This window comes from Erpetoichthys calabaricus, chromosome 5 (assembly GCF_900747795.2).
Source record: "Erpetoichthys calabaricus chromosome 5, fErpCal1.3, whole genome shotgun sequence".
NCBI lineage: Eukaryota > Metazoa > Chordata > Cladistia > Polypteriformes > Polypteridae > Erpetoichthys > Erpetoichthys calabaricus.
In genome coordinates, this window is record NC_041398.2 from 6,486,479 (window position 1) to 6,511,133 (window position 24,655).

General features: G+C 41.9%; 6 protein-coding genes across 32 annotated transcripts in view; 4 read left to right on the forward strand and 2 right to left on the reverse strand.

Annotated features, from left to right (window-relative positions):
- The window catches only part of LOC114652512 (tripartite motif-containing protein 16-like), a 979,029-nt gene extending 975,384 nt beyond the window's left edge, over positions 1-3,645 (forward strand). Inside the window, exon 9 of the mRNA XM_051927928.1 lies at positions 3,439-3,645. The gene's annotated coding sequence lies outside the window, so the exon portion shown is untranslated. The remainder of the gene's footprint in view (positions 1-3,438) is intronic.
- Positions 1-24,655, reverse strand: part of LOC114641503 (tripartite motif-containing protein 16-like) — a 1,283,323-nt gene that overhangs the window by 818,754 nt on the left and 439,914 nt on the right. The gene's annotated exons all lie outside the window — the stretch shown is intronic.
- The window catches only part of LOC114652539 (tripartite motif-containing protein 16-like), an 837,738-nt gene that overhangs the window by 492,891 nt on the left and 320,192 nt on the right, over positions 1-24,655 (reverse strand). The window lies entirely within an intron of this gene.
- The window catches only part of LOC114652524 (tripartite motif-containing protein 16-like), a 538,688-nt gene that overhangs the window by 358,954 nt on the left and 155,079 nt on the right, over positions 1-24,655 (forward strand). Inside the window, exon 6 of the mRNA XM_051927865.1 lies at positions 2,378-3,438. Coding sequence (XP_051783825.1) covers positions 2,378-2,919 — 542 coding nt within the window. The 3' untranslated portion in view covers positions 2,920-3,438. The remainder of the gene's footprint in view (positions 1-2,377; positions 3,439-24,655) is intronic.
- The window catches only part of LOC114652414 (tripartite motif-containing protein 16-like), a 1,097,043-nt gene that overhangs the window by 235,314 nt on the left and 837,074 nt on the right, over positions 1-24,655 (forward strand). The gene's annotated exons all lie outside the window — the stretch shown is intronic.
- Positions 1-24,655, forward strand: part of LOC114643026 (tripartite motif-containing protein 16-like) — a 1,170,030-nt gene that overhangs the window by 35,439 nt on the left and 1,109,936 nt on the right. The gene's annotated exons all lie outside the window — the stretch shown is intronic.

Genomic DNA, 24,655 nt, shown 5'->3' on the forward strand with positions numbered 1-24,655 from the left:
AGTCAGGTGATCACAACCACACAAGGCCAATTCAGAGTCACCAATTCACCCAACATGCACGTCTGTGGATTGTGTGATGAAAACCAGGAGTGACACGAGGAGAACACGCTGACCTGATAAAGACAACCAGTGAGCGCCAAATTCAAAGTCGTGAAGCTCAATCTGTGAGGCCGCAGCTCCAACCCCTCGGCCATCATGCTGTCATGAGTTGAGTTATAGCAGTTAATGTTCTCTTGTTTATATCTTTTATATTTTGAACCCGCGTATTTGATTTTAAAATTAATTTCTACTCAATGAATCGTCTCCTTTAATGACTTAGTAGCTTCAACACACTCCATGATGATTTTCTTCATGAACTTCACATCTCTCAGCACTCAGTGGCGGTCTTGTTTGTTGGCCTGTAAATCATTGAGCTGTCAGTTTGTGATGAAGTGTGACAGTGGATTGATTTTAATTTAAAGAGGTGGACTGTGACAATAAAAGTGTCATTTAATAAAGCCAGCGGTCTGTGTGGACAGTCCATTTGAACTCGGACCTCGACGGTGACCTTGTGCTCATAATGATGGCGCTGATCAGGGCAGCCACAGTTGTTTTCTCGCTGCTGTTGTGTTGTTTTTCTCTGTTAACTTTGCCTTTTGTAACAATATGAGGATTACATTCACACGAGATCAGCTCCTGTCTACTGGGATTGGACTTCATTTCTCCTCCACTGATTAAGGACACTTTCATACGGATTTAGCACTTATGAACCTCCGACTGCAGACTCGGACTCCCAGCCAGGTAACTCCCACCTGAAGAGGAGAAGTGGGAAGCGCGCAGGGTCTCATGGGGTCTAGGAGACGCGATTGTCGAGTGCCCCTTCCCTTACTAGTTTTATCAACATCAGACCACTGAGGTCCAAAACAGATGAACTTCATCTTTTTCTCGGCCCCAGTAAGGATTATTCTCTCTGGTCAGCATATTGCTGTGTGGACACCTGGCTTACAGCATCAGTTCCTGACTCCACATTAGAACTGCTGGGGTTTCTGCTTTACAGAGCAGTTAGAGAAGCTGATCATTACAACAAGTCAAAGGCGCTGGAGTCTGCTGCTACATTAGTATGTTTGTGTGGACTCCCACCTCTTAGAAAGTCTCTGTATCGGCACAGGTGTCCCTCAAGGCTGTGGATGTCCCCCCTACTTTAATCCTTGTACCCCAATGACTGCAGCTCCACTGATCCTTCAGTTCAATCATTAAGTTCACTGATGACACCACCATTATTGGTCTAATTACTAACAGCAATGAAACACCTTTTAGAAAAGAGGGGTCTCGTCTTTTGTCTTGGTGAGCTTCAACACCCTGCTGCTCAAGACCCCCGAGACAGTGGAAATGGCCATTGACTTTCACAAACAGCAGTCACAACCTCTATCACTAAAAATGAATGATTCACCAGTCAATATGGTGGACTCCTTCAAAGTTCTGAGCACAACAATCACAAACACTCTCAGCTGGGACATGAACACCACCACATCACTAAGAAGGCACAGCGGCAATTGGACTTCTTACACCAGATAAAGAAATTAAATATTTCACAGCCAATCCTCGTTCAGTTTCACAAAGCCATAATTGAAAGTGTAATCACATTCTCCATTGGTGTCTGGTTTGGCTCATCAACGGCACACTCCATAAATAAATGAGAGCGTGTGGTGAGGTCTGCTGTGCTCTTCATCTGTGCAGACCTGTAGACATCTCGTGTCACTAACCGTGTCATAAGGACCACCACGGACTCATCTCAGCAGCTCATCACTTCTTCACACAAACTCCCAAACGCTTCAGTCAATTCAAACTCAAACTAACAGACACCTCCATAGTTTCTTAGCCAGAGCGACAGCCTCTCCCAGCAGTGACTTAGATGCCTTCTGTGTGTATTCATGTGTTCTGTCAGAGACTGTGTGTGTGTGTGTGTGTGTGTGTGTGTACAGTGTGAGGACATGTGTGTGTGACACGGGAATACACACTACATACTCACACTCTCATCGGCACATCTCCTTTATAACTGGATTATTCTACAACTTGGTTTGAAGTTTGTCTTTTTAACTTCAGCTCTTTCTGTTATTTGTCTGTGATGTTGTGTTCCGTTATAAGGAGCTCCAAATCTACCAAGTCAGATTCCTGCACATGAAGTACTGGAGAATAAAAGGGATTCGGATTTATTGTGATTCAAGAATTTTATTTTAAATACCCACAGATTCTGTCCAATCAGATGAGCTCTTTACTATTAGTGTCTCGTCAGCGCAGCTCCTGATTGGTTCTTGTTAATTGTCTGTGTTGTGCTCCGCCCCCAGTCCCGTTACACACTCCCAGATCTCCTCACTCGTTTTCTTTTCTCTCCTTTCAGACTTCTGTCCCCTCACACTGGACATCAACACGACACACAGACGCCTCCATCTGTCTGAAGGGAACAAGAAGGTGACATGTGAGTGGAAAAAAGCCAAATATCCTGATCATCCTGACAGATTTGACCACTGTGTCCAAGTTCTGTGTAGAGAGTCTCTGGCTGGGACTCACTCTTACTGGGAGGTGGAGTGCAGTGGAGAATTCCTGGTGATTGGAGTCGCATATAAAGGACTGAGCAGGAGAGAAGATGGTGGGGAGTGCAGCTTTGGAAACAACGACAAATCCTGGAGTTTGGTGTGGTCTCATTCCCAGTACTCTGTGTGGCACAATAACAAGAGGACTGTAATCAGTGCCCCTTACAGCCCCAGAATAGGTGTGTATCTGGACTGGCCTGCTGGCTCTCTGTCATTTTATAGCGTCTCACACACAATGACCCTCCTGCACAGGTTCAACACCTCCTTCACTGAGCCCCTCTATCCAGGGTTTGGGCTTCTTTATAACTCCAGTGTAACAATCAGCCATCTGACACCATGTGACCACTGACCAGTACCCTCCACCGGTCACTTGATGTCCCCACAAATGAAGGTCCTCTTTTTGTTTGTAGTGTGGGGTGAAATTAAATTTATAGGATGAGTTGATTTGGGGGGGCAGCACCTCTGTGACTGAAATGTGGATGAGAATGCGGGGCGAGTGTGGCTGGGGGGTCTCCATTATTATTGGGTCTGAGTAGCCAATCAGGTGTGTGTGTCATAATGAGGGGCGGAGACACGTCAGACCTACAAATACCAGTCTGACCAGCAGGGGTCACTGTTGATTCACAGCCACATGTCCTTCAGACTGACACCCCAACAACTACTGAGGTCCCCAAGTGTCACTGAATGTCACCTGTTAAGTAGGACAGGCATGTGGTCCTGCTGGATCAGCACAACTGAAAGGCGCTATACAGACTCAGTATGGAGAGCTCTTGAATAGTGACTATATGTAGGAGCAGAGAGTGACAGATGGGACTGGAGTGTTGTCCACTCACCAGACATGTTGTGACCCTCCATTGGTCACTCAAAGGTCCTTCACTTCAGAATGAATTCACTGTGAATGTCTGAAGACGAGGACTCACCGGTCAGTCAGATGTCAGCCATACTGACAGAGTTTAGTGTTTTAGTTGATGTCACATTAAACTTTAAACTGCACCTCCTCCTTGTCCCCAGATTTCTCACTCTTGGTACCCTGAAAGCTCCAACATCTTCAAAATATTAATTATTGGTCAGTTGGCACACACGTGACATGGTGTCACGCTTGGGTTACAAAATTACACAGGAGACAGAGGAAGATGAAGAGACTGGAATTTTTATTCAAACACTGCAAACAAACATTTGTCTCTTTAAAGTATTTCAAACGTGCTCCTTGAAAGCCAAGAGTTGACACCTCCGTTTGTCATTTAAAAGTAAGCCCTCTAGTGGACACCCGCCATATTACACACATGGGAAAGGGGGAGAAAAGAATACAGTGCAGTGCAAAAGAAATAAGAATAAAGTAAAAACACAAGAATAAAACACCTGACATAAAGAACTTTAAATATTATATCTAAAACTAATTAAGATTTAAATGAATTAAGAGCAAAATAAGGGAGACACGATCACACAGTCACATGACCTTCAGAGCTGACAGCTGAGCTGATTCTTCTGTAGCCAAACTGCCCCCCCTAGTGGCCACTCTCAATATTAAATGAATGGCAAGGCTGAGGGGGAGGAAAGATTTGGGTTTGATCAAATGGATATTTAGTGCAGATTTATTAATATTGTCATTAGCTTTAAGGACAGTGCACCTTTGTTAGGTTATGGAAGATTCTCTATGGGACAAGAACATTTATTGGAATTAATCTTTGTAATAATCATTATGTATTATCAATATCCAAATCTAATAATTGATTACATTTTGTATAATAAACTCCCAATGGTGTTTGGTGAATAAACAATAAGGATGACTGACATTTGTCAAATCCGCTCATCTGTGACCTTCTGACTTGTCACCACCTCTGGTCACATCTCCTGTGTTGTCTGATCTGAAGATATAACACTCCGTATTGATGATCCATTTCTTAATAGCGCTGGAAAAGTCAGAATATGACAATGGGGTGAGTAACAAATAAGATGTTGATTTGGATTGAATATTTGATTTGTAAGACTAGCAGTGAAATCGATCATTTAGACCTGAGCAGTGCTCTCCATTTCAAATCTGAGTGTCTGCGCTCTGTCATGTGTCCCGTGTGCCCCTGTGTGTCCGCTGTGTGTCTGCTGTGCCCTTGTATGCCCGCTTCAGCCTAACTCCCCCCCCCCCCCACACACACACACACACTACTGAGATGTTCAGTTACTAATAAAGATGGACATTAAATGGTGAATTTGACACTCATGGACACCACAAGAAGTTGAAGAGCATTGAGGACTGAAGTCAGCTGTGATGTTTCATTTTGGGTTTCATTTCTTCCTTAAATGAGTTTCCATTTTCTTTACATTTTTTCTTATTTTTTAATGATTTGTTTTGTAAATGGTATTGATTTTATTGTTTTATGTATGGTGTTTTGTTGAATATTTTGTTTGTAAGTATTATGTTTATGTATTTGTTTAGTTTTGTTGTCCTTCATTTTCTTTTGCGTGTTTCCTGTGGAGCCCAGGGGGGCGGGGCCACTTGTCACTGCAGCTGCAGCTCCACCTCCAGGGATATTTAGAAAGAAGCTGCAGATGAAAGAGCCGCTCCAACACTGGGCTCTGTCCTGTCTGGTGGGCTCTGCTTTACGTTTTGATGTTTTGCAGTCTGTTGTTTAGGATTGTTGGATTTTGGTCACTTGAGGCTTTTGCTTTTTTACGCCTGCCTTTTTATTTTGTTTAAGCATTTATTAATTCTCTTTTAATTTTTAAAATAATTATTTAAATATTCAGTAAGCTTTCTTTGATGTTATTGTTCCAGAGGTATTTTTGTTGTTCTATATTTACATTTACTCTCTTAGGAAATCATTTCATCTAAAAGACATTAAAAATAATAAAAGATATATTGAACACTCAAAAAGGTTCTTTCTTTCTTTCTTTCTTTCTTTCTTTCTTTCTTTCTTTCTTTCTTTCTTTCTTTCTTTTGTGACAGTACCCAGAGCCTTGCATGAGTGCTGTTGTCATAGTGGCTGCAGTGATGCCAGTGACGTCATGGTGCCAGTGTCCCTCAGGGTCACGTGATGTTTGAAATGATCCTCTGTCATGGTGTGTAAAGTCTGTAAATTGTGTTCTATATCTTCATGATATTTTTCTCAAGACTAAACAGATGACCTTAAACACAGGGCACTGCCATGGACGGGTAACATCAAAGTCAGTCTGTTCTCCTGAATTGTACCCATCACAGTGCCATCTGTGTGAGCTGAGCAGGAGTTCAGGAGACCCTCCAGCTGTATTGATGATCTGATCTCCTGTGGAGTGAAAGGCACCAGGACTACATTGGTGTACAGCTTGGGAGATGAAGACATGCTGTGGTCCAAGCTGTAGCTGATTACAACCTGTGAACAGAAGGAGATGCTATGGGACTGGAAATTACAGCTTGAGACAGGAGATTGTTAAAACATTAGAAACTTTATTACTTTAAAAAACGGAGGTAACTCAAACAAGATTAAAGAGTCTGAGCGAATTCATCCATCATATTGACAGCCAGCCAGTAAGGTGTATTTTACAATCACGTGTTGCGAAACTCGCATTGAATTTTATAATAAATAGGCCTCATCTCAGAAGAAGAAGAAGAAGATGAAGAGAACAGAATGACATCAGAAGAGGACACCAGCCACGTGCCACCGCTGTCATGTGATCGTCAGCCAAGCATCTCATGAACAACTTCGAGTGCTCGATCAACGCCGCCCTGGACATTCATCGTGACATCTTTAACTTTCGTAAGCTTTTCCTAAAGACTATATATATCCAGACTTTGCTCTCCACGTTGTGTTTGATGCTTTTCTCTACTGGTATTATTGCTCTTTAATAAACACCACGCTGCTTTTAAATTTCTACACTTTGTCTTCATATCCAGAGTGATTGAGGTAATAAAGTAATTTGTGAAGAGTGCCTGGCGCAGTGTGAAGTGCCATATGATCCAAACTGCCAGGTTTATCGAGTTGCGGATGAAGAGCTCAGTCCAGTAATGACGAGTGCGTTAAAGTCAAACATTCACTGGTGATAAATGGCCGATAGCCGGGGATGTTGAGCCTTTGTATGGGTAAGGGTAGGGAAATCCCACGATAATACAGCCTCGAAGTGACACTTCAAACATCTGCGCTTTGAAAGTTTTGAGAAGCCCACCACTACTTGTTACCCCTGGAATTGTGATACGGTCAATAAAAAGTGAAAGACTCCGAGGTCTGTGAACATCATTGGAAGAAATGACTTTCACCGCGGACAATGTAGACGTCTTAAACTAGAAGACAAATGTACAGTTTGTGTGTATAAAATCTGTGGAGGTGAAGGGAGTTTGAAAGAAGTCACCCCAAGTGTCTGGAAACTTCTGACATCAACTGTTTACAACCCCAAATTAGAAGAAGATGGAATGGGATGGAAAAGGCAAATAAAAAAACCAGAAAAGCAGAGATTCTTAAATGTACTTTGATTTCATTGCAGACAGTATGATGCCAAGATATTTCATGTTCTGTCTGCTCAACTTCATTTCATTTGTTATTATACATCCATTCCTGCATTTCAGGCCTGCAACAGATTCCAAAAACAGTTGGGGCGAGGGGCAAATTAGGGCCAGTGATGAGGTCAAATAATTAAATAATGATGGGATTTCAAACAGGGGATTGTAATCGTGATTTGTACCCATGAAAGGCTGAGACTCTGAGGAGCAAATATGGGCAGAGTATCTCCAGTTTGTCAACACACGAGTGAGAAAATGATTGAGATGTTTAAAAACAATGTTCATCAAAGAAAGAGTGGAAGGGATTTGCAAATCTCTCCCTGTTTGGTGCGTAATATCATTAAATGGTTCAGCAATCATAGGAATTTCAGTGCGTAAAGCACAAAGGCAGACCACCCGCAATCTCCGACCCCTCAGACCATAGGCACTGCATCAAAAGCGTCACTTATCAGTAGCTGACAGAACCTCATGAGATGATGAGGGATTACTTTGGCAAACGTTCGTCAAGCACTACAATACGGAGTTCATCCACAAATACTACTTCAATCTTCACTGTACAATAAAGAAGCCTCATATTCACCGTGTCCAGAAGTGACGTCGAATTCTCTGGGCTCAGAGGGGTCTGAGATGAACCATCGGACAGTGGAAGTGTGTATTGTGGTCAGAAGAATCAGGACTCCAGATCTTTATTAGAAGAAATGAATGCCATGTGCTCCAGACCATCCAGACAGTTATAATAATAAATAATAATACATTTTATTTATATAGCACCTTTCCCATGCTCAAGGCACTTACAGAATAAATAAAGAATGGCAGAATATACAGTATATAGCATTGTACAAACCAGATAAATAAACAAAGTAGATTAAGACAGTAAATTCTGAAAAAAAAACAGACACCATAATTAATGGTCTCCCACACACACACAGGTTACATGAGCATCTTGACAGAGAAGTAAACTGAGAGAAGGGTAATAAAGTCAAGTCGAGCTAAAAGCCGTCCTGAACAGATGAGTTTTGAGTTGTTTTTTAAAAGAATTCATGGAGTCAGCTGACCTGATTAATTTCGGTAGGTCATTCCAGAGTCTGGGGCGCTATACAGCTGAAGGCCCTGCTGTCACCCATAGAGTGTAGATTAGTGTGGGGGTACAACAAGATTGTCATAATCAGAGGACCTTAGTGGGCGGACAGGCACATAGTGATGGAGAAGGTCACTGATGTAGTTTGGCGCGAGGTTATTTAAAGCTTTGTAGGTTATTAGTAGGATTTTATATTCGATTCTGTAGGACACAGGGAGCCAGTGAAGACGGAGCAGGATGGTGTGATGTGCTCGCTGCTGCTGGTTCGAGTAAGGACTCTTGCAGCTGAGTTTTGAATAAGCTGGAGCTGTGATATAAGATTAGAAGGGGCACCTGCCAGTAGGGAATTACAATAATCGATGTGGGATGTGATAAAAGCATGGACAAGTTTCTCAGCATTAGAGAAGGAGAGGAAGGAGCGAACACGGGATATGTTATGGAGGTGAAAGTAAGAAAGTTTCTTAATGTGATTTATGTGGGCGGAATAAGTGAGGGAGGAATCAAAAATGACACCAAGATTTTTTACAGTAGAGGCAGGTCTGATGAGATCATCACCAAGATGGACTGGGAAGGAGCTCATTTTATTAAGTTGCATTTTAGTCCCAATTTGCAGGAGTTCAGTTTTATTGCAATTTAATTTTAAAGAGTTCTGCTCCATCCAGGTTTTAATTTCACTAAGGCAGGTTGTGAGCTGAGAAAGCTCTGATGAAGTTCCACTTTTAACATTGAAGTAGAGCTGAGTATCATCTGCATAAAAATGATAACCCAATCCATAACTACGGATAATATGGCCAAGGGGAAGCATGTAAATACAGAAAAGCAGAGGACCAAGGACAGAGCCCTGAGGGACTCCTGGTGTGACTGGCGCTGAGCTGGACCTGCTGTTGCCAAGACTAACAAACTCTTGCCTATCAGTCAGATAGGACTTGAACCACTGGAGGGCAGTGCCAGAGATACCCAGCATGTTCTCCATTCTGGGCAGTAGGATGTCATGTCTGACCTGAGTGTCAAATGCTGCACTGAGGTCTAACAGAATTAATGTGCTAGTTTGTCCAGAGTCTGCTGCCATAAGCAAATCATTGGTTACCCGTAGCAGAGCAGTTTCACAGCTGTGCCGCGCCCTGAATCCACACTGAAAGTGTCCATCAAATTATTAGAGGTTAGGTAATTGGTGAGTTGGGAAGCTACAACACGCTCAAGAACTTTTGACAGGAAAGGTAAGTGGGAAATAGGCCGGAAATTGTTAAATTGTCAGCATCAAGACCAGACTTTTTTAACATTGGGGTTACAGAAGCAATTTTAAAAGTGAGCGGCACAGAGCCAGTGTCAAGGGATAAGTTTATTATTGTTGTAACAGTCAGGATTATGGCATGAAGGCAGGATTTAAGAAGTGTGGTGGGGATGGGATCAAGTACACAAGTAGTCGGCCGCAGATGTGACTGGTGAGAACTTAGAGAAGGAGCTGGATGGAGTGGGAAAACAGGGAGCGATATAAACAGATGATGTATTTATGTTAGTTGAATTATTTAGATCTTTAATTTTGTTACGGAAAAAGTGGAGGAATTCCTCACAGACTTCAGTAGAAGAGGTAGTTGGACCAGATGTGGGTTCGAGTAGTTAATAAACTACAGAGAACAAAACCCTTGGGTTATCGTGGCCACTTTCTATTATTCTGCCATAATGGGTGTTCTTGGCAGAAGTTAGTGCTTCTCTGTAAGCTCTTTGGTGGTCAGAGAAAGCCTGGATGTGCACGGTGAGGCCAGTCTGACGTGACATTCTCTCAAGGCTTCGGCCAGCTGCTTTGATAGATCGCAATTCTGAGTTATACCAAGGAGCTGAGCGTTTAAAGGAAACCTCCTTATGTTTTAAAGGAGCTGTTTTATCTAATGCTGAATGAAGGGCTGAGTTATAGTGGTCAACAAAACTATCTAGTGTTGATGGAATAGGTGAAGACAGTAAAAGATCAGAAATGGATCCAGAAAGGATAGAGGGACAGATATTTTTAAGGTTTCTGTAAGAAATTTGTCATTTACAGGTAAGAGGTGGGAGAGGTAATGAGACTGTGAAAAATACTGCTTTATGGTCAGAGAGTCCAAAATCAGTGCTGTAAATGTTGGCAACAGATAGTCCAGAAGTGCAGATCAGGTCCAATATATGACCACCAGAGTGGGTGGGAAAATCAACATGTTGTGTCAAGTCAAAATAGTCCAGTAAGGATAGGAATTCATTTCTCAGTTTAGATGTGGGGGTGTCAATATGGATGTTGAAATCACCAAGAAGGATAATTCTCTGACAGTGGGAGCTTAGGTGGGTCAAAAGTTCAATCAGATCGGATAAGAAGGATGCATTGTATTTTGGGGGACGATAAAGAACAATGAGTGAGACAGGACCTGATTCTGTTATTAGTTTAAGAGCCAGGCACTCAAAAGACAATGGGCAGTCAATTGGGATTCTTTTAACGTTTAAGTCTTCTCTGATAATTACTGCCAGCCCGCCGCCATGTCTTGAGCTGCGAGGCTCTGAGTGGAAAGTGAAACCAATTGGAGTTGCCTCTGTGAGACACGCAAATTCGTTTGGTTTTTGTCAAGTCTCCGTTAGACACAGAATATCAAGTTTGGTGTCAGTGATGAGTTCTGACAGCACCAATGCTTTGCCATTAAGAGACCTCGAGTTAAACAGTGCAATATTACATAATGAGGCTTCTTTCTGCACAGAGCCGCAATCAGGGTTTATTTCCACATAATGCAAATTTGGCACACCGACAATTCTATTTCCAGGGTCATGAGAAGGACGGCGTATTCCTGAGCAAATGCTGCCGGTGGTCTTTTCATTCTCAGCCCGGCGGTGGCGGCTACCTGACCCGTGATGTATATATTTCGGGCGCTGCAAATACCGGCGTCCTTTAGGATGTTGCAGTCAGACCATTTGCTCTGGACAAACTGTTTAATAAGAAGGAGTTTGTCATGAGAGTATTTTAGCATGATGCTGAGTAATACTTATCTGAATAGCAGTGGAGAAGCAGCACAGCACAGTGGAACCGGTAGGACAGGCGGGTGTTGTAGCGTAGGTGAGCAGCCATAGCAATCAGCAGAAAGCATAGCAAGAGGAGGTAGCAGGAGTTGGAGGTTCCAATACACAGCCACAAACAGTAACGCTTGGTAATTTCAGGCGTGATCGCCCCGGAGCCAAAAGCCAGGTTAATAAGAACATCAGATCAGTTCCGAGTCGTAGAGTACTGTAAGATGAAACTGGAGCAGATTAGCAAAGCGAATTAAATATAATCACGGAGACAGATCATCCCGAAGTCCTAGATTGCCAGGCACAAAGAAATGCTTGAAGGTTCTCATCCCGTGATCCACAGACTCAGCTGTTCCCAGTCAAAGTAAGTCCATAAAATCTGTAAATATAAGCCAAATCCATACATTCGAGTCAGCTGTATCCACGAACTATACGTACAATAAAAGAAATAAAACAACGTAAGAAAGTGTAGAATTAGGCGAATTTTGCGAAAAGTGCTGTTTACAGGGAGGAGCGGCAACAACATGCGTGTGCCAGCGTCCCCTCACCAGTTATCAGCAACAAGTCCAAACCTGCAGGGCCTGTCATGGTATGGCGTTGTGTCAGCGCCCATTTATACTTCTGTGATGGCAGCAATAATGTAGAAAAGTACATTGACATTTTAGAGCAACTTGGCTGAGGAAAAAGAGGGCACGGCTACTGAACTGGCCTGCCTGCAGTCCTCACCTGTCCCAGCAGAGAATGTGTGGAGAATTCTGAAACGAGAAATGTGACAATGACGACCCCATACTGTGAGACACCTTAAGACATGTTTGGAGGAAGAATGGGACACAACAGCAACAAAAACGTTTCATCGGTTGGTATCCTCAGTGCCAAAACATCTTGACGTGTCGTGAGAAGGAATGGCGACTTTACAAAGTGGTGAATGCTTTACCGACCCCACTTGTTTGGAATGTGTTACAGGTCTGAAATGAAGGAATGGAGGAACATTAAGAAAGGAAATGAAGTACGAAGAGAAAACATGAAATTTCTTGGGTCTGCAATGAAATACAATTCAAAGTACATTTAAGAATAAATGAGTAATATATATATATTCCATTTTTTCATACCTTCCCAACTGTTTTCTTCTGATTTGAGTTTGTACGTTGTAGCAATAGAGGCATGTGTCCACCTCTTGAACCCTCAGGTACCACTCCAAACAGCAGGTGAAAGTACAAGACTTCTTTATTTTATAATAATCACGTGCACAAAGCACCCTCCACTCCACACTACTCATATAAACAATTCTCTCTACTAAAGCACAAATAAACACTCCTCCTCTCCCAGACACTTCGCCACCCTACCTCCCAGCTCAGCTCAGTGTCTTGGCTTTCCCAGAGTCCTTTTATACACCCTGACCCAGAGGTGTTCCTGCCCAACAGTCCACAGTTCCTTATTCCTTCCGGGTCAGGGTAAACAGTCCTTATCTTCAACCTGGAAGTATGTCATCTCTCCTGTTCATGTGACCAGGACGTAATTCCAGGTTATAGGGCACATATGAGTCCACAGGCTTCCCGACAGCGACTCCCAGTGGTCCCCAAGGTATCCAGCAGGGCTGTGTATAAAAACTACATAGTCCATGAGGCCCTGCTGGAACTCGGGGCACGTCCATGCTGTTGGGAGAGCTCCTCCTGGTGGCCTGGGGGTGAGGGCCGGAATAAGAAGCCGGCAATCCATTACAACGTATTTAATCTAAGACCTGTGAATCCTTCATATTTCCAATTAATGAGACCACCATGTCAATACGCCACACTGCACACTGGTGATGACCACCGGACTGATGCTTTATGGATGTCAGTAAGACCAGAAGAAGCCTTTGTGAAGATCTCGGTAAATAAAAGGATTTGAGTAAGAGAGACATTTCTGCAGTGATTAACACCTTCTGTCCCTTTCCATGAATTTCCAGAAGGTTCCCCAGCTGTGGAAAACATCCCGTGTGGTCCCAGTGCTCATACATCATGAAGACCTTTGAGAGGCTGGTCCTAAAACAGCTACAGCCTTTTGTTTCAGCACATCTGGATGGTCTCCAGTGTGCCAATCAGACACAGGAGGATGATGTCGTCTGTCTGCTCCTCAGTCCTACTCTCACTTGGGCAAAGCCGGCACCACAGTCGGGATCATGTTCTTGGGTATCTCCATGGTCCTTATCACCAATCAGCCTTATCGACTATTGAAAAGGCTCAAGGCTATGCATCATGATGCCCCCTCAGTCTCCTGGACTATGTGAACAACAGACGAGAGTTTGTGAGGTTCAAGGGCTGTATGTCAGAACTGGTGGTTGTGAAGATGCAGGTTCTACACCATGCTCCCATCAAGGCTTCTGTGGAGCTCTAGAACCCGACACCATCTGTAATGTCACCGATGAGTTAGACAGTGAAGACATCAACAACGAAGCAAGGGGATGGTGCAAAAAGTCCAAAGTGCTTTTATTAAAAACCAAACCAAAAACAGTGTCCTAATAAAAAAGTGCAGTGTCTCCAATAGTTCTTAAATAAATAATCCATTAAAACAGATGAACTGTAGAGGCTACAGTCCAATAAATACATCCTTTTAAAATGAGGTTAAAATGATAATGACTGGAAACAGTCTTGTCTTAAAACTCCAGCACTTTCTTCTTTCTACTGGCAGCTTCTTCTCCCTTAACCTCCGTTCCTGTTCTTTCCTTTTTTCTGAACCTCCTATCCGCCTCACACTTTTATTACAGGGACGTGGATCAGGTGTGGAGATTAGCAACTCCCAGCAACAATTACTGATGCACACTGGAACCACTCCAGCCACACTGCCATGGCCCCTCTAAGCCACGAGCTGCGATTATCTATTTAAAAAACTGGCCTTTATGATCTGAGCTTTGGACCCGCTAAACCACAGTGGTGTGTAATACTGGGGCACCTTTGGGAAATGTTCTGCATCTCTTCTGGTTCACCCCTCTACACAACAGACTTCCAGTACAATCCCAGCACTTTCCACCTGCAGAAATTCTCAGAAGACTCCTCCATCATTGGCTGCATTAATAATGGAGACGAGTCGAAGGACAGGAGGCTTGTGAAGGACTTTGGCTTGTGGTGCAGGGAGAACCACCTGCTGATAAAATATCAGCAGGACAAAAGAGTTGGTGGTGGACTTCTGGCAGGCCAAAGAGCCTCTCAGACCATTCGCTATTCAGAGGGAGGATGTGCACGTGGTGCAGAGCACAAGTACCAGGAGGTCCATATGAGCAGTAAACTGGACTGGTCTGACCACACAGTGGTGCTGTACTACAGCGTTTCTCAACCTTTAAGTATTTGTGACCCGAGTTTTCATAACAGTTTTAATCACGCTCCCCTAACATTTTTTTGAAACCCTAAAAAAATGTATTCCTATATTTTTTGCTGTGGATACACCACTTGTTTTCTTTTTTCACATCTTCGCGCCCCCTTTTGTTACTTCGCGCCTAGGGGGGCACAACCCACAGGTTGAGAACCGCAGCTGTACAAGAAGGGCCGGAGCAGATTGGACTTCCTGAGCAGACTCAGGTGTTCTGAGGTGTGCAGCAATTTGCTGGAAATCTTCTAAAAGTCAGGAGTAGCCCGTGTGTTGTTCTACACTGTGGTCTCCTGAGGCATTCAAATGATGCACAAGGCCTAAAGAAACCAATCAGAAAAGCTGCTCCATCACAGGGCAAACCCTGAGCACACTGGGCACTGTGGTGGAAAGAGGATGGGGGCAAAACTGGAGGTTATCAAGAAAAAAACCTTCCAGATGGGGCTCTCTGTGAGGCACTTTAACCCACAGGCTCATTCCACCACAGTGTGCTAAGAAGTGCCTTGGGGGTGTTTGCTGCCCACTCCAAAGCTTCATCCTGACATCCTGAACTAAATGCTGATATTCTAAATTAATTTTGCTATTTCTGCACAATTTACATTGATTGATTGATTGATTGTTTGATTGTTTGCTTGATTGATCAATTGATTGATTTTTTTGTCTTGTGAGTTTCTGCTGCTGTATGCGTCCAAAGTTCCCCTTGGGATTCATAAAGTTTATCTAAATTAATTTAGGTTCCCTCTTTAAGATTTTTTGATGACGTCCCAGTCAATGTGCCCTCACTTTGAAGGGCAGCTTTGGGTCAGAGAGGACCAAACTGTCAACTTTCTTGAGTCTCCAGATGAGTCAGTCTTGTGAAACTGAGAAGTTTAAATGAGACCATCAATCAGGAGCTTCTCACACATAACAATTCAACATGGCAAAGCAGGCCTGGTTGTTCAGTCACTTGTTAAGAGTCCTCATTTCTCTTGGCACACTCATGCCACTTTAATGATGCCAAGCCTTTAAGGATGATGTCCAGTGCTGTGTGAAGTTGTGTTTGTGCTCAGGGGTCAAAGGAAGACCCTTGTTGGTAGTGGAGTGCACTCATTGTCTTTCTGACGTGCTCCTTCTTCAGGTCTTTGGTCTGACGTTGTCGTCCTCAGTTCACTCTTAGGCTCTTTGCCTTGACTCTGCTTGGCACAGGGGTTTTGACACTGAAGCCTCCAACCCAGCATAATGGCACAGAGCTAATAAAGCCCCCTAGGGTGTCACAGACGTTTCAGAATGTCCAACTCCAATACCTATAAGGAGGATACAAGCTGCTTTGATTGTGAATAAAAGAGCAGATCAGCCAAAGATGATGGGGTCGGCTTTGTAGCTCCTTATGTTGAATGGACAGTGTTGTTGTGTCAGCCACTAATATCCAGAGATGATCTGCTGGACGGCAGTGTGAATAATGTCCACCTGCTTTATGAGTTTCAGTTAGAACTGTCATCTGGCAAGAGGAAATGTGACTAATCAGATGTTTGCACATCGAGAAACTGCAGCAAAACTTAACAGCAAAAGAATCAGAGCAGGCACTGAGAAAAACCAAAGTGCTTAACGGAGTCATAATGAAAATCACCAGCAGTCACCGACTAGAAGATATGCCTTAAATCTCGATGTTAAAACTGCAAACAAACTAAAATGGTACTTCTCTGAATTGAGCATCAATCCTATGAGTCCCCACAGTGAAGTTCTTGGAGGGTTGAATCCTCAGCCTCAGGTCATTGACTCAAAACTGTACAATAATTTAAAGGTGTAACGCCACAAAAATCTACACACAACACTTTTAATGTAGACAAAGGGAGATTTGTCAGGAGCTGATAATCAGACAATGTACCGTGTCTAAACTCTAGACGCTGAGCCATTAACGCGGTCAAAGTGAGAATAAGTGTGAATTTATACTCACACACTGAAGCTGATTAACAGTTGGATCTTCAATCTTGGATTCTGCCTCATGTGTGATGAAGGGTGTGAGACGAGCGTCAGTGATGTGGCACTTAATTCTAGGGAGGCAACAGTGCAACACGTCCTAGGAACACAGTCAAGAAGGATAAAGCTACAAAATGGCAACAGGCCACACTTACAATTTAGCAATAAAAACAGTTTATTAATTGTCAATTCATTATTAACACCAAATGCTCATGTATTAATAATCTCTAATGTACAAGGCCTCCAAGAACTCAAAGTAGCAGAAAAAATATTTAAAGAAAAACCAAATGTCAAGAACGTTCACACTGTAACAGGCCTGGCTCATACTTGATTAACTCTGCTGGTAATCAGATGAAACGCAGAAAGCAAGCTGATGAAATGTCGGCTAACAGGAGCGCCGCAGAACAATCCCACCACTCAGGTGAGTCCTTCTGAATGAAGACAGACCAGGGAGGGCAGCTGGCTTTGTTCACGTCTTACAAGTCTGTCCTTCTCAGAGTGCCATCCACTTTGTGCTCCAGTCCCAAACTCTAAATGTGCTACGGGGTGCAGTGGGGTTGCCGATCTGGAAGTGGCACTCTATACAGGGCTGATGAATGGTGCCATAAAAATCAACAAAAGTGATTGATCACAAATGTCACATTACGTGTTTGTGTGATCTTTGTGATGACATTACAGTTTCAGAACATGCTAACTGATAAATAACAGACTTATTCAGTGTATGGTCACAGATTTGAAATCCAAATCACATGAACTTTGAAGTCTGCATGCCACGGCTGTCCTCAACAGTCCACTGAGGAGTGACTGACAGTTCTTTCCACCAATCAGCTTTCTCCTTTTGTTTTTGTGAGATGATCAGTCCCTGTATGGCTGACATCCTGGCAGTACAGTTTCTGAGTCCTTCATGAAATCTTATGTGTTGCTGATGACGGCTGATACAGGAAGACCACTTTCAACATTCAGAACAGCTAACAGGCTTACCACAAGTAGATCAGTCCATTTATGACTATGAAGGCCACTTCTGTCTGAAAAGCGTTAACCACATTTAGGACAACAATGAGGTTTTTTTCTTGCACCTATAAGTTGTTGAAGAAGATTTTTGCTGTTTTTGAAATTTGTGTTGTATTCCATTGTGAATTCATATGTGGCTCTGAGGTGACCTTACAACTAGGATCTGTTTGCCACTTTCAGTGTTTTCTCCACTATTCTTATGTATTTATTAGTGACTTGGAACTAGAGTCCTTTACCATATTCAGAAGATTTTTCTTCATTTTTTTTTTGCCTGAGGATCTAATAGAAAGATCATTTGTCATTTCTGGGACAGGCTTTACTTCAAAATGACTTTGTGTGTGTCCCCAAAAACGTCTGGAAGAGTACCCTTTACCACATTCAGAAAAGCTGTACTGATTCTCTCCAGTGTGGATCCTTCTGTGGCACCTAAGTGCACTTTGACGTGAGATTTGTTTGCGACACTTCTGGACAGTAACAAGGTTTTTCTCCAGAGAGAATTCTCCTGTGGTCTTCAAGAGTCATGCTGTCTGAGAAAAGCTTGCCACAGTCAGAACAGCTGTGTTTCTTACTAGAATGAATTATTTTATTTTTGTGAAGAGAATTGTTATATGAGAATCGCAATCCACATTCAGTACAACTGTAAGGGTTCTCTCCAGTATGACTTCTCCCACGATTATAAAGAATATTGACACGTGAGAATCATTTGCCACATTCCAAGCAATGGTGAGGTATCTCTCCGATGTGACTTCTGATGTAACTCTTTAAGGTTCTGAATTGTGAGGACTGCTTATCACATTCAGGACAACAATAAGGTTTCTCTCCAATACGATTTCTGATGTGGCACTGAATTGAGAATAAATCTAAGAATCATTTCCCATATTCAGAACAGCAATACAATTTTTCTCCAGTATGGATTTTGGTGTGTCTATAAAGACTTTTCTGGCTTGCACAACATTTGCCACATTCAGAACATACATACGGTATTTTCTCTTCCATGTGAGTTTTATGTGTGTAGTCGAAAACAGCTAATGTTGAAAAACCTTTTTCCACATTGAAAACAGCAATATGGCTTCTATCCAGTATGAATTTGTTTGTGCCTTTGAAAACTGCATTTGTGAGAATATTGTTTGCCACATTCTGCACAACAATGAGGTTTTTCTTCTGTGTGGATTTGTCGGTGGCTCTTAAGATTGCTTATACATAAGAACGACTTACCACATTCTGCACAACAATGAGGTTTTTCTCTTGTGTGGATTCTTCTGTGCTTTAGAAGATAGCTTCTCCTTGAGAACAACTTTCCACATTCTGAACAGCAATGAGGTTTTTCTCCTGTGTGGATTCTAATGTGGCTTTTAAGATTGCTTATATATGAGAACGACTTGCCACATTCTGGACAATAATAAGGTTTTTCTGCTGTGTGGATTATTCTGTGCCTCTTAAGATTGCTTATACATGAGAAGGACTTGCCACATTCTGGACAACAATGAGGTTTTGCCCCTATGTGGATTATTCTGTGCCTCTGAAGATGGCTTCTGTTTTGGAAAGACTTACCACATTCTGGACAACAATGAGATTTTTCACCTGTGTGGATTCTTCTGTGTCTCTGAAGATGGCTTATCCATGAGACCGACTTACCACATTCTGAACAGCAATGAGGTTTTTCTCCTGTATGGATTCTTCTGTGGTCCCGAACATAGCTTCTCCTTGAGAATGACTTACCACATTCATGACAACAATATGTTTTATCTCCAGTGTGAATCTTCTTATGCTTATTTAGATCACTTTTGTATGTGAATTGTTTACCACATTCCAAACATTTTTTTCCAGTATGAATTTGGATTTCTTTCTCCACTTGCTGTCGATCAGTTTTGATGGCTTCTGTCTGTGTTACTCCAGTAGCAGGGAGAGAACTGCACTGCAAAAAGGCTGCTGTTTGGTCATCTGATCCTCTTGCTGATTTCTTCATACCTTTCTCATTGTATTGAGGAGAGGGCTGACCAAATGAAGGTGAAGAGAAGCTGCCATTCTTCTGTAAATCTGAAAGAACACAAATATTTTAACTATTATTATAATGATTTATTTTCCTGACACCTTTATCCAAGGCGACTTACACATTTGAGACACAATTGGTTACATTTCTCTTGTTTTTCTAAATGGAGCACAGACAGGTCACGTGACTTACTCGAGGTCACATGGTGTTAACAACTTAGTTTGAACCTGCAACATCAGAGTTTGATGTCCAAATTCTTAACCACTACCTGCCTTTTAAAATAAATGAAACAGTTCAAGTAAAGTGGTGGCACACTGGTTGGAGTTCCTTCCTCACACTGAGGTGCCATTTATGGTCTGGCCACTCTGTGTGTGGTCTTTACATGTTCTGGTGCTGTCTGCTCAATTTCTCCACCTTTCTCTCGTATGTGAAAGACAGGCCTGATCTGATCAATCGATCAAAAAATCAAAATCAGCCAATTTTCACTCCAAATGACTTAACTGATGATCAGCAAATTAGCTGATCTTATCATCTGATCTTGAATGGTAAAAAGCAAAAGACAAAGTTCCAACATTACCAAAATACAGAAACACGTCCTCACCAATTTAATAGTTTTATTGCATTCCTAAAAGAGAAAACAAATTTGCAGTTTGTAATATATGTGCAAAAAGAAGTCACTCATGGAGGATTCTCTGCTAACACTTTCAATAATACAAACCTTATTCACCATCTGAGAAGTCAACACAAAAGGGACTGGTGGGAAGAACGAGCTGTTCAAAGGCTGAGGCGACCATCAAGCTTAGTCTAGCTCAGTCACCTACTCTCACTCGGCTTCCAATAATGGAAGAACTTAGAAAACTGGCTTTCTGGAGGACCAATAAAAGTCATTGTCCTACCTGTGCCATCCTTATATGAGTGGGGACAGAGAGGGTCTTTTCAGTATGGCAGCACACGTCATGGATGACAGGAGGACCAGACTGTCCTCAGAACATGCAGTGATGCTTATATTCTTAGATAAGAACCTGAAGTGTTCACCAAGACTGTCTTGTTTTTTTCTTGTCGTAATTGACATTTACAAATATCTAATTGAACATTTTATTTGATTAGAAATGTGGAGTATGATTAAGACAAACATTTTGTTTTGTTCTGCTTGTTTTTGTTCCATTATGTGTGCATTATGGGTACATGTTCTTTGTGTATGTTGTATGGAGTAGCACTTTATTATGGAATGTGAAGTTTATTCATGGCTAAAAATATGTTTATTATTCTGATGAAAAAAAAAAAACGGTACTATTATTATTGATATCAGCAGATCCTAATGGAATGTGTGATTGATATCAGCTCTAAAGACTCCAATCAGAGCCTTCCTACCCAATAATGTGTATGAATTTGGGTTTCTCTTCTTAATTGTAATGTATGTGATGATATTGACCCGATGTGACTGTGGGAGACGGAAGGGCCCAAGATCATCTCCAAGTGAAGATTTCACACCACTGCCAACTTGTCCAGGCCATGCTGCCCCAGCAAGATCAGGATGAAAGCAGAACACAAGATGCTGAAAGAAGACCCTGAGACCCCCTGAATGTCATCATGGCTCGTACAGGTAGCTCTTGTCACTGTTAACGTTAAAGTGCACGAGATTACCATTAGAAAGATGAGGCACATATTAGGTGTGCACTGGCTTGAGCAAATTCACTCTTATTTAGTGCACAGGGGTAAGGATTTCATTCTTACTTATTTCTTTCTTTTCTGAAAATGTTTGCCTTATCTGTCATACAATTTAAGAAACATACATGTCTTTAACAAAATAGGACTTTTGATATTCTCATTGAATGTAATGTGCTGCTGTCCTAACATACGTCACAGCTTCAGTCAAGGCTTCATGATGTTCAAGTCATGCACTGAACACTTTAGATTCTTCCTTATTTATCAAAGTTTTTCTAATTTATCTTTTATTAGGTAACCTATTGTTTGTTATCATGCACCCGAGCAGCTGGTCTTTATTCAAGTTCAATTAACCGTTTTTTCCAATGACATTTCAATATTCTAAAAACATCAAAGCACCCACTGTTAGAATTATAAACACTATTTTTCTTTTATATTTAATCACATTACTCACTTATTCTAACACTCCCAGGTAACTCTTCTCCTTCTCTCCTATTTCTCTCAGTGATTTTCTCTTCAGACTCTGATAACTCTGATTTCAGCTCTACAGAATTCTCCTGCGTAGCCAGTCGTCCCGTATTAGTGGACCAGGGCTGTAAACTGGATGGAGATTCTTCACAGGCATCTTGCTTGAAAATATCCTCAGTTTCATGCTTTTGAAGTTCAAGACCAACAGAGAAATCATTCAAATCCTCAGGTTTAATGGCAGCAGTCACCTCCTTGCAGTCCTCCTTTTTAAAAACTGAAATTCTTTCTTCGTGATCCTCCAGCTTCACACACACATCCTCTGGTGTGAGCCGCTCATAGTCCTCTTCTTTAATGTCCACCGTTCTTTCATCCACGCCATCTTCTTTGGCAGGGGCCATGCTCTGTGGGAAACTCTTCTCTCTCTTCAAGTGTCTGCTTTTCTCAGATGGACAGCCCTGAGCTGGGGGCCATTAGACACCTCAGTGTATGGTCATGTGAAATAGGAAAGCCCTGTGAAAATAAAAGTGGTAGAATTAACTTTAAAAAGTCAGTAAAAATAATGAGCACACTTCAGGGTCACAGTGCCCTCCATGAGGTTTGGTTCAAAGACACATTTCTCTTGATTTCCTCTTCTGCCTCACAGTTTAAAATTACAAATCAAACAATTCAGATGTGATCAAAGTGCACTGCAGACCTTCATTAAAAGGGATTGTCATACATTACAGTGCCACCATGTAGATATGACAACACTTTATCTACACGACACCATCATGTTTGGACACAGCAATGGCAGGTCTATAAAAGCCGTCATATTTAGGGCTTTGTTGGATATCCTTGCTGGACTTGAACTGCACATCAGGAGTTTCATTCTGTTGTTATATTCTATATCTTATATATGTGCTCCTATTTGTGGGATAATGGGACTGCATCCCGACTGGGAGTAGGACATTCAGGGTTTGAGGAGAGTGGGTTTGTAGGAGGTTACTCGTGACGGGTGTGTTTTATGGTAGAGAAGAATAAAAAGTGTGAGGCTAACATCAAAGGTGATGTGTTGTTATTTAAGTTTAACATTCGTAGTAGAGGATGGCTGATAATTAGAGAATCCTGCCTGCATATCACAAGAGAAAGGCATACGAGAGCTGGAAAAATGTGAGATTTAATATGGACACAGGTTACTGATCTTAGAAATAAAAAACACACAGTTGGGGTTGGACTGTCGCTTACAGGGACAGCATTGAGATGTCAATTTGAGCAGAAGACCTGAACTAAGATGAAGGTGCGACTATTCTGATAGAAAGGCTTGATGTTGTGTTTAAAAGAGAAAAAGGATCGTATCTATGAGGCATATTAAGATTTAACAGAGTTAAAAGGGCGAGTGCAGTTTCTATGGTGGATTATATCATCGATTTGGAGCAGAGATACTCCTGATGGGTAATTCCACGTCAAATCATCACACTTTTGGAACTCATCATCACAGATTTTAATGAAAACAAACTTTATGGAGATGTTTATGTCATAATAGGGTAGAATTAGTAAAACAATTGGCCAATTTTTAAATATAGTTTTTTTTTTAATTATTCCAATATTAACATTATAATCACTCATAACATGGTCATTTTTTCATTTTGAGGATAGCATAGTAATTTCACAAACTAAAGAGCTGTAAAAGAGCATTAAAACGACATGAGAACCATTTCTGTTCACTTATATTTATGTAGAAATAGACAGTCAAAGTCCTAATCCAGCACAGTGTTCAAACTTTGTCATCTTAAATCTCCTTATTATTGTTGATCCAAGACACAAGCAATTTCAGTTCCATGGGTCACTCAGATGACCAAATCAGCAGGCCAAGTCTCATTAAAATCTGTGACGATGAGGTCCATAAGTGTGATGATGTGACATGGAGTGACCTGCATGTGTAGATATAACATGGCTGTCCTGATACTGTGTGAGCTTTTAAGCTGCTGGACACGGCGTGTTTAGATACAAACCAAAGGCAGCTGGCATTAACAGCATGGATGGCACTTACTTTTGCTTCAATGGAATTGGTGCAATGAGACTTTTAGTAGTAAGTCAAGTCTGGTGACAATGGCCATTACTGTCACACATGAAACTGCGTATTTCACCAGTCAGACAACACAACAGGTGGCATTCACAACGCAGCCAGAAGAAGTCACCATTACCAGGCAATAATCTGTTAGACAAATATGGTAGGAGATCACAATGCATTATCATCAGAGCACTGGGCTAAAGACTACAGAAAAATAAATGAACAGATGATAATAACAGAGGAGACTGGAAAATACAAAGGACTGTGAAGAATGAAACATGACGTCATTTACAAAGGAATCAAACTCAGACACATTTAGTGTTTTGGTCGAATCTTTAGGATTAGCGGTAATTGATTCTACTGGCACACTCACAGTCTATGGAGAGAAATGCTTAGACAACGACATTAGTCAGCCTGACCAGAATGAAGTCAAAAAGGTGAGGAACTCAAACATTTCAAGCAGCAGAGCTTTCATATTTGGAGGTGATAAAGTTGTGCATTCCACCAAACAAGTGAAAATTCCTGCAAAGATTGGAGAGACACGATGTGGCACTGAAACAGAAGTGGTGCCAGCTGAAATGCCAATGTTGTTCAGTAAACCGTCCTTAAAAAGGGCAGGAACACTTTTAGATAATGAAAATGACAAAGCAGTGATGTTTAATCAGCCAGTGACTCTTGAATTAACCAGCTCTGCTCATTACTGTGTGAACATCTCAGGTAAAGAAATAAAAACGATGAGCATTGTGAACGTGAGATTGTAAGAGTCTCAGAAACAGGACTACAGGAGAGAAGTAAAAGGCTTTCTTAAACCTTCACCTCCAATGTGGACCTCCTTCACTGGACCGATTACACAAACTGCTTCATTATACAGGAAACAAAGAGGCAGAGTGGGCTTCATTACTTAAATAAATTGTTGAGAATTGTGAGACTCGCCTGAAATACAGCAAACCCAAACTCAGAGCAGCTGTTGGTTTGCCGCTAGCCTATAAATACAATGAAATTGCAGCTACAGACTGACATGAATGTCAAACAGGAGTACGGGGTC